This window comes from Lactuca sativa, chromosome 6 (assembly GCF_002870075.4).
Source record: "Lactuca sativa cultivar Salinas chromosome 6, Lsat_Salinas_v11, whole genome shotgun sequence".
Classification (NCBI taxonomy): domain Eukaryota; kingdom Viridiplantae; phylum Streptophyta; class Magnoliopsida; order Asterales; family Asteraceae; genus Lactuca; species Lactuca sativa.
In genome coordinates this window covers 31,925,000-31,935,356 of record NC_056628.2, presented here as the reverse complement: position 1 = coordinate 31,935,356, position 10,357 = coordinate 31,925,000, and the positions used below count along the sequence as shown (strand labels likewise).

Here is a 10,357-nt window from a genome sequence, read left to right as displayed (position 1 = left end):
TGAATCGGAGTATCGGGCAATGGCCAACACGGCTGCAGAAATCATATGGCTTACTCATCTTTTAAGGGAACTATATGCTCTACCGCCAGATCGACCCAGTCTTTTATGTGAAAACAAAAGTGCTCTATTTCTTAGCCAAAATCCTAACTCTCACAGACGAGCAAAACACATTGATATTGACTACCACTTCATCCGTGAGCTTGTGTCATCCGGTCGGTTATACACAAAGTTTGTACCAACCAAGCTTCAGGTGGCTGACATATTTACTAAAAGTCTTCCACGACCATTATTTGAACGTTTTCGTGGCATGCTACGTGTTGGTCCCCCACCAATCAGCTTGAAGGGGGGTAATAGTTGTACATTAGTTGTACCTAATTAACTCTTGTGCATAATTATAGGAACCTAAATTAGTCAAATTTTGTGATAGGAAACTCCTTAATCACAGGTCATTCTCTGTTTTGTAATTATTTATACCTTGTAACTCTTTACTTTTGATTCAACTGAAGATTACCATTCTCTCAGATGACAAAACCTAATTCTGTTTGGCTAAAAGCCCTTTGCAATCGACTATGTGATACTATGATATGAAACCTTGGGTTTCCCATATTAAACACAACATTCGGCTTGTTTGTTTGTTTTATTTCATTATTATATTGAACTATGATATATACGAGACATTGTGTTTCTTAAGAACCAAGGTTCAAGCAAAACATCTTCTCAACTTGAATCACACATAATCATATTACAAAACTGACCTGTAACATGATTAAGAGGATAAGAGGCATAATCAAGAAAAGTAAGGTTTTTCATGAAAAAAAAATATTTAATTAAGATTATATCCAAAAAAACTAGCAACTTATTTCCAATATATGAAAAATAAGTTTCTACTAAATGAATGTTACAAAGGTCAACCATTATGGATGCTTTAGATAGATATCTTAGTAGACATGGGTGCAATTATCAACACAATTAATATACAAAATTCTCATCTTTATTAATCATACAAATAACTGCCATACACAAGTACATATCTTTACACACCTAATACTTACAACTCAAGAATCTTTAATCCAATCTTTAAATTTGCTACTTAATTAGGACCTTTAAAACATCATCAAATTACTCATATATCATACAAAATACTAGATTAAGACACTTTAATGATACACACTTGTTGAAGATTCAAGACACTCTTTGATCATCTCCTTAATCTTTACATTCATCATCTTATCTTTCACACTTGCAAGCATCTTACAATAAAACATTTCAAGTCTTACAAGCTTTCCATAATCACAACTCTCCAACATATTCTCCCACTCTTTACCAACATCATATGAACTCTTTAAAGACAACAATATATCTTTCTCCTCTTCAAAAGGCTTCCCAAAAATCATACCATGAAGTATGCTCGCATAATGCTCCATTGTAGAAAGCTTAGAATGTAACAAATCTATCTCTTTCATTGCAACATTTAGTTCCTTTTTCATCTTTATGATCTCAAACGAATCTTTTTCATCTAATTTCTCACTTTCCTTAAAATCTTCTTCTAGTGGTGGCCATAACACAAGATTGGGGGCAAAAAAGTCATTTACTTGACCACTTCCAAGAACCCCACTTCTCCCTCTCCCCCATGACCAAAGCTTATATCCATTATCTGCAAGAAGAACAGTATGTGCAGCCCCACAAGCTACTTGTAAAGGATCTTGAAAGCAAGGGTATTTTAGTCCATTACATGGTATCAAACGTGGAGTAACCGCATCTCCACCATCACTTTCTGTAAGGCCTAGTCCATTTCCCTTTCCAAATGACCAAACATACCCCTCTGATGAAACAACACTTGTATGAAACAACCCACAATCCACTGATACCAACCATACATTTTCAGGTATCCCTTCAACGATTTCAGGGTATAAAGAATCCTTAATGGTGCCCTGCCCGGGCTGCCCGAGCTGCCCGTGATCCCCAAGTCCAAAACTCCAGCATACACTTCTTAACATGTCGCCATCTGTTTTTGAGAGTATAGAAGTGTGAAAGGCTCCACAAGCTACTTCATATGGTGTGTAAGATGATTCTTGATTGAATGTTTTAATGATTTGAGGAGTTGTTCGAATCTCTGTGTCTCCTAACCCTAGCTGCCCGTGATTGTTGTTGCCCCATGTATAGCAAACAAGATTGTCATCACCTTTATATGTTTCTCCAGTGCTAACTAATGCTACAATGTGTTCATTTCCACATGCTACTTTGACCACAGTTTGACCATGGAAGTTCCAAACGGGTATTGGAGTGTATGTAGGGACAAGAGAGAATTCACCTTCTGTTAAACTATCTTGTGGAGGACAGTTTCCCCACATCCAGAGGGATCCAAGATTGTCTATGGCAAGTGACATCATTCCTCCAGCTTTTATGGAAGAAATCTGTAAGAAGAAGAAGAAGAAGAAGAAGTTGAATTCGTGATATAAATTATCAGAAATTTGAAAACGGAACGATGAGGAGAGCTTAATTTGAAACCTGAAGTCGTGATTCAGTTTTTGTTATTAGTTCATCTGTCAAGGAACTGGGAGGGTGTAGCTCATTGAAGACCTGTACCAGAGATGGAACTAAGGAGTTCTCTCCATTGACCCCGAGTTGACCATCTATGGTGGTGTGAAGGATGCAAAATATCGTACTTATGGAACTGAATCAGAGCTTATATAATAAGAATGAAAAAAAAATCACGAAAAGGATACAGGTATTGTGACCCCAGCTCCAAACTGAACCATCATCTGAAACAATTAGAGTACGTCAATAATTCGATTCTTCTGTTGATCGTATCTGTTTCGCTAATCTGTTAATTTGGAGAATTTTTGTGCTAAAAGTTTGTGTTCGATGTATTTCTAAGCTTGTTAATGGAGATAATTGGATTTTGGAGTGCTTATTTGATTGAATGCGAAAAAGAAGTGGAATTTACCAGAAAGAGCGAGACTGTGGTAAGAACCGGCTGATACTTGGACGATTTTGACCTTTTCTGTGGAATTAAATTCAATTTTGGCCGGAAAAAGGCGATCGAGCTCCGAACCGGAGCCAAGGCGGCCGAAAGTTCCTCTTCCCCATGAATACACACTCCCATCACCTTCTCGCATAAAATCAAAATCGAATCCCTACATTAGCTACATCATTTATTTATTACAGAAGTAATGAATATAGAGCTTAGATGAGGTTTCATTACCGGTGAGAGCGAGCGTATGAGCTTCTCCGGCAGCAATTGCAATTACTTTCCGAGATAGGCTACCTGAATCGACATATATTCCGGCGTCTGTCATGATCTCCGGCTAGTGATCGATCTCCAACTTTCCAATCTCCCTCGCATTTTAGTTTTATACAGTTCGGAGCATGATGTCATAAATATATTCTATTAAGTTATTCATTTTTTTTCCTAAGAGGTTTAAATAATTATGTTTTAATTTCGTTAGATGTTGTAAAATTTTTGAATTGCTATCATAATAAGTAAAATAGTTTATATTGTTTCGTTAAATAATCAAAATAATTAATATTTAAATAAAACCAAATAAAAAGAGAAATTCTATTTTTTGTTATTACAAATCATTTTACCTATTTAAATGATGATATGTGCCACATTAATATCCTAAAATATCATTAAATTTCATTAAATGGATATTAACATGTCACAATTTAATTGGATATAAAAATTTAGAAAAATAAAAGATAAAATAATATTTAATTTTTCATATCATTAAATGAATATTAACATGTCACAATTTAATTAGATATAAAGATTTAGAAAAACAAAAAATAAAATAATATTTAATTTTTCATAGAAACAATTTCAAAATCAATCAACTTCTATTTATCTCATCAACAATCTAATCAAAGATTAAAAATCCTATTAAACTTCTTTCTCTAGATTATTAACAAGTCATTTCATAAATCACATCAAACTTCATTTTTCAATTTTTACTAGAGTGCATCCAAACTATATAAATAAAAGTGATTTTTAGTGGAGGGTTTTTTTTATGGTAAATAAAAACTTAAAATAAAAAATGTAATGTTATCTTATTCCTTGTTTTTATCTTTTTATTATTGTTTATTCTTTGTGTAAGTTTTCTATTTATAATTGGTTAAAATTATGTGGCTTACCAAATTACCAAATTATTGAAAAAACTCATCACAGTAATATGTTAATTAACACTTTTTTGGAAAAAGTTTTGGTTCGAATAAGTTCTTCAAATAGTTTTTTAATTGTATAGGTTTTATATAAGTTTCTAATCGGTTTTGTATCTAAAGTTATCAACACTCACAATCTATAAATAAAAAAAGATATTTCGATTTTTTTTTGACAGAAAATTTAATCTATTTATAAACTACTTCTAAATCTACATATATCAAACTTGAAATCTAAGTAAATGAGGACAACACCTAATATTATTGGGCTAAAATCATCAATCTCATCTTGTTGATGTTTTAAGGCTATCTATTACACATATCTTTCATCTTTCATTACCATATCAGTGTCGTTCGTCTGCTTCGTCTTTCAAATCATGTTATAATCATCTTTCATCTCTAATTAATTTTCTTATTTTTCGATACAAATAATAATTATTAAATTTAAAAAACATTTAACCTATTAAATAAAAAATAATATAAATTTAATAATAAATAAATAAATCCATTAACGTAAACTAAAAAAATTAAAATCATCATAATAAAATAAAATCAAATCACTTCCAACTAAAATATATAAACCTGATATAATAACAAATGCATATCTAATTTTTATATTCGTCGTAACTAAGTTGTTTCTATGATTGTTGTGAAAAAAAATTATATTTCACTCACTCGAAAATGATAACGAAGACGATATCATCTTTTCGTTCTTAAACTTATGGTAAATGTGGAGTAAAATAATTGTGTAACAAACATTAAGGATTAAATAGGTATTTGGTGGATGTCAAAAAGTTAAATTTTTTTTCAATAAAAACAGTGATCAAAAAATGAGAAAATTAACAAATACCATCGGGGACGCCGCCATGGCATGATTAAGATTCAATAAGGTCGATCTAGAGAGCATTGTATCCCTAACATAATCGATTGGCCACATCAGCAGCTGCCCTTACAGGTGGGTATAATATAACATTTGGTATAATTAAAAGATTTATTGATGTTTGTCAATTATCTTATTTACAAATTAAAATTATACTAAATTAAAATTATAATATATTCAACAAAGTTTTTTGATCTTATGAGTTATGAACAGTCACTTATTCAAACTTGATACTTGGAGTCTTTTGATATACATCTTCATTGTACTTATCATTTTTGTTACAAACTCATTTGTACAAATCGACAAAATGGCTTTAAATTTAGAATAAAGTCAAATTTGACATAATAAACTAAAATCGAATTTGGATTATAATTTTAGAGACTTGGACATTTGAACAAACATCTTTATTGTGATTTATACGTGTAATATGTCATATAAGACGTTTTAAGATTTAAGATTATTTAGAACAAGAAATCAACCTTTCTAAGTCGCAATCAAAAAGTATGTCAAAAATAGCAACTAAACAAAAATACGTGTAATATGTTCATTTGATAGGTATGTTTTTGTTTTTATGGTGCATCAAGAATGCTTTATAATGGATTTATTGTTTGCAGATAGAATATCACTTTAGAGCTATAGTTATGGATTAGTTAAGTGTGGAAATAAAATGAGCGGCTGAGATAATACCGATTCCAAACATAGCAAAAAATCCACAAGATCAAACGTGTGTATGTTGAAATCAGATAAGATTTATCATTTTGATGTTAGATAACCTAAAACAATTTGTTATTTTGATGTAAGAAAACCTAATAGGACAGCTCCAATTTCTTTTCTATTCTCAATGGAATCGATTTTTTCAGTATTTGCAAATATGTTTCTTAACTCATTGATTGCAGTTCATGACGTAAAGCCGTATATGATCGGTTTTGATAACGAATAAAAACATGTGACTTTTTTTGAACAATTGAATTTCCAAAAGAACGAGTGCAAAATAATACCAACTTACATTGTGTCTATTTTAGCTGTTTAGATTAAAAAACTCATCGTAAGGTCATATTTAAAGAAAAACATGAGAAACATTCTCCACTTATATCCTCCCTTTTTTGAAATTGGGCTCATCAACGACCCATCCCTCCCGACCCATTGACAAAATTTGCGGTTAAGACATTTAATTAAAAATCTTAATATAAAAGGTACTACTAAATAAACACCCTTATTAAAATATTAAAAGTAAAAAAAATTTAGCCATTGATTACCCTATGTTTAGCGTTGTATTCCGTGAATTCAAACAAATTATTAATTATATTTATTAAATTAAACTAAATATTAATTATTATTGAAAGACAAAGTTGCAAGAATGGTCCTTATGGTATGTCAAAACTAACATGTTTGGGCCAAAACGGTTTGGACTAATATTAATTGTCCAAAAGTTTTATTTTTTTGCAAGTTTGGTCCAATTTGGTTTAAAATTTTTTGTAAAGACAATTTTGTCCTTATTATTTAATTTTCATTTTTGTTTTATTACCAATAATTAAAAAACAATCAAAAATAAAACAAAAACAAAATATTCTCTCTCTCTCTCTCTCTCTCTCTCTCTCTCTCTCTCTCTCTCTCTCTCTCTCTCTCTCTCTCTCTCTCTCGGTTTAATATTACCACAAACAAAAATTAACACATGTCTGGAAGTGGATTTGCAAAACGAAGAACCTTCACTTTTATCGATTTTGTTCAATTTATTAGATTAAGTGTACAAATGTTCCAGACTCTAAACACACACATACACAATTACACACACATCAAGATTAATTTTATTTAAACAAAGAAAACAAAGTTCAATCTCATTAGTTGTGAAGTCGATTAGAACTAAAAACATACACACACAAATATAAATATGAATCTCAAGAATACTCATTTTTTCCTAAGTTTAAGAGCGAGAACATCACATTCACAAACCCATAAATCATTCACAAACCCATAAATCATTTTTTTCTAATATGATGAACTGCCCTTCATCACCACCTGAATCGGCATCAAGAAATATTTCAAACAAACCCAACAACAATCGAGATATAAGAAGAAGAAGGAAATAAACATAACAAACGCAACAATAACAAATCCCAACCCCAGATCACGATTTCAGTTGTTTTTCCAGCACATTCACTCAAAACAGCCATCAAACGAACAAAGTTGGGGATTTCCGACCCTCTTAGAAAGAGAAAGCTTAAGAGAGAGATGAACACTCGATGAAATCCATAAGGAGAATTATGGCTCTAGAAACTGTCGCCTGAAGCACAACGACCACCACTTGAAGCCGGTAGGAGGGAGTTGAAGAGACATACGCGAAGACGAAAGGAAACAAAAACATAAATCGGATATCGGAGCTACCACCCTTCACAAACATAGATCGAACATATATTACGCCGTTAGAAAACCCTTCGTTGACCAAACCTTCGTCGGAGAAGGCGGATGGACGTCTCTAGTGGTGGACAGGGCCATCGTCTTTGTCGGGATGAACATATATGGATTCCACCTTGATCATTTAGGAAAGCTCCGACAAATATGGAAGCTTTGAGAGTAATGAGCGCTTGGTGGGCAGCTGAGAAGACGGAGATCGTAGATTTGAGGGTAAGAGATGTGTCTCCGGTGGATGTACAACTTTCTGGTGAATAAAGATTAAGCACATCTTAGAGAAAATGGAAGTGTGGGAAGAAGATGAATAGGTCGAGTCTTGGAGAGAGAGAGAGAGAGAGAGAGAGGGGGGGGGGAGGGAGGGAGGGGTATTTTATTTTTGTTATATTTTTATTGTTTTTTAATTGCAGATAATAAAACAAAATTGAAAAATTAAATAATAATGGCAAAATCGTCTTTACAAAAGAATTCTAACTAAATTTGACCAAACTTGCAAGAAAATGAAACTTTTAGGCCATTGATGTTAGCCCAAACTGTTTTGGCACAAACATGCTAGTTTTGACATACCACATAGACTATTCTTGCAATTTTGTCTCATGTAAATGAAAACTTTTTGAACTGTGATAAAATTTACAAAAATAAAGATTTTGGATAACAATTTTTTAATACTAATTCTTCTAATTACATTTTTCTAGTAACAATATTATTTTTTATTAATAAATCATTTCATGAAACACCACATCTTCTTTTACTTATTATAAATACATATTATAATCTAAATAAATACTTAAACAAAATCATTAATTTATTAACAAAATTCGAAATAAAAATATTGAAAATTTATTATAAGAAACTTACATGTAGAATAACCTTAAATTAGATGGTATTTAAGTTGGAACTTTACCCATTTAGACCCCATAATAGACAAGATTTGGGCTTTGGAGCCACTGAGACCGAAGAAATCGACTTATTCCATTAAGATGTTCGGGGAGCAGTGACCACGACGTGGTTTGGACCACCACGGTGTGGCGACTAGGCTAAGGATCGTATGTTTTGGAGTTTTGTGGCCACGATGTGGTCATGGAAGGCCACGACGTGACAGTTAGCTGTAGGTTGACTTTTGAATTTGACATTTGATCAGTTTTGATTAAGTTGACCTAAGGGTATTTGGGGTATTTTGAGTTGTATTTGAGATTGGTCCCTATTTGATGAATAGGTGACAGGTAGAGCTGAGATTCGGAGCAGAGATTTATTCATCAGAGGTAAGTCTTTCTCACTGTACTAGGGGGTCAAAGGCACCAATGTCGGCCCAATAGATCATGAATCCTGGTCTAGGATGTTGTTATGCGGTAGTGATCTGTAGATCTGCTTGTTTGTCTGATGATTGGTTATATGTTATATGTTTGTTATATATATATATATATATATATATATATATATATATATATATATATGTTATATGTCATGCATATGTCGACATAGTTTGGTTGGGTCGAGGTAGTACTGCTTTGTGTGGTAGCCAACAAACTCGGGAGCAAGTCAGACATAAGTTGTGGGCCTGAAGGGCAAGCCAGACTTATGTTGTGGGCTCAGGAGCAAGCAATATATGAGTTGTGGGCCTAGAAGGCAAGTCATACTTATATTGTGGGCTCGGTAGCAAGCCAAATATAAGCTGTGGGCCTGAAAGGCAAGCCATACTCGTATCGGAGATTTCCATGTGATTTTTAGGTGAGATATTGATTATCGGTACCTTTCAAAATATCGGTGTCAAATACCGGTCCAAAATATCGGAACTGCAAAAATCGGTGATATTTACCGATATTTAACCGATATTCACCGATATTTCCAAGTGATTTCCAGGTGGGATATCGGTTAAGTAAGTTTACTTACTTTTGTTAGGGTTAAATCATTATCTTAAGTCTTATGGTCCTAACTTATCTGAACTTGCTGTTATGTTAAGTACTTAATTCTTAGTTTTAAGTCATAGACTCATGGTTTTAAGTCTTAACTGATCCTATTGTTGTGTTAATTGTTAAATACTTAAGTGTTAACTTGCTAGTTTCTACAAGTTTGATCTTCTTGTTATATTAAGTACTTAATTCTTAACCGGTGATGGTGATGATGATAATGATATTAGAGTTGATGTGGAAGATCTTTATAAAATAATTAGAAGTCTTGGTTGATGTGGACTTGGAGGAAGATTCCATGGCTTACGTATGATTATGCTTGAAACATTGACACTTTTGAGTTTTGGCTTTTGATATTACTATTATATATGTCTTACGTTTATATATATATATATATATATATATATATATATATATAATGATATCTCACCGATATCTCACCGTGATAACTTATATCTCAAATATCTGCCCTTGACCGATATTTTTTTTGGACCGCTATAACTGCGTAGGTTATGAGTGTTGCTATTTTGGAGGAACTCACTAAGCTTTGATTTATAGTTTCATTTTATTGTTTCAGGTACTTTATATGATCGTGGCAAGGCAAATGCGTGATCGTGCACATCTTTCGGTTTCATGTTATTTGGATTTTGGGATACTCTGATTACTGAAATACCTTTTTGAAATAATGGTTTTGTAAACATTTATAGTTTTGGGTTGTTTTTGAAAAGTTAAAATTTATAGTGATTTTTGAGATGTTACATATCACCTATTTGAAACTCCTTCTTCCAAACTCGCTAATATTGGTGACTCGCAAAACTCCGACTACAAATGGAATCAAACCCACTGAACCCATATTTGGATATATCAGCAAAACACTATTAGAAAATTCCATCCTGGGATCTAAGCCACAAGCTGCATTCACATAAATATCCTTGTGGAGAGGGTCACGAGCCTTGATCCAACTAGGATTAGCGGTTAATTGTAAGATTGATGACTGTTTGCGAAA

General features: G+C 32.6%; 1 protein-coding gene across 1 annotated transcript; it reads right to left on the bottom strand.

Annotated features, from left to right (window-relative positions):
- Window positions 1–973: 973 nt before the first annotated feature.
- Window positions 974–3,361, bottom strand: LOC111877596 (ultraviolet-B receptor UVR8). The gene is made up of 5 exons (XM_023874117.3): window positions 3,206–3,361; window positions 2,948–3,109; window positions 2,727–2,762; window positions 2,509–2,633; window positions 974–2,414 (listed from the first exon to the last, which is right to left on the bottom strand). Exons 1-5 carry the CDS (start codon window positions 3,297–3,299, stop codon window positions 1,158–1,160), a joined length of 1,674 nt encoding a protein of 557 aa, XP_023729885.1. The 5' UTR covers window positions 3,300–3,361; the 3' UTR covers window positions 974–1,157.
- Between the last annotated feature and the right edge of the window lie 6,996 nt (window positions 3,362–10,357).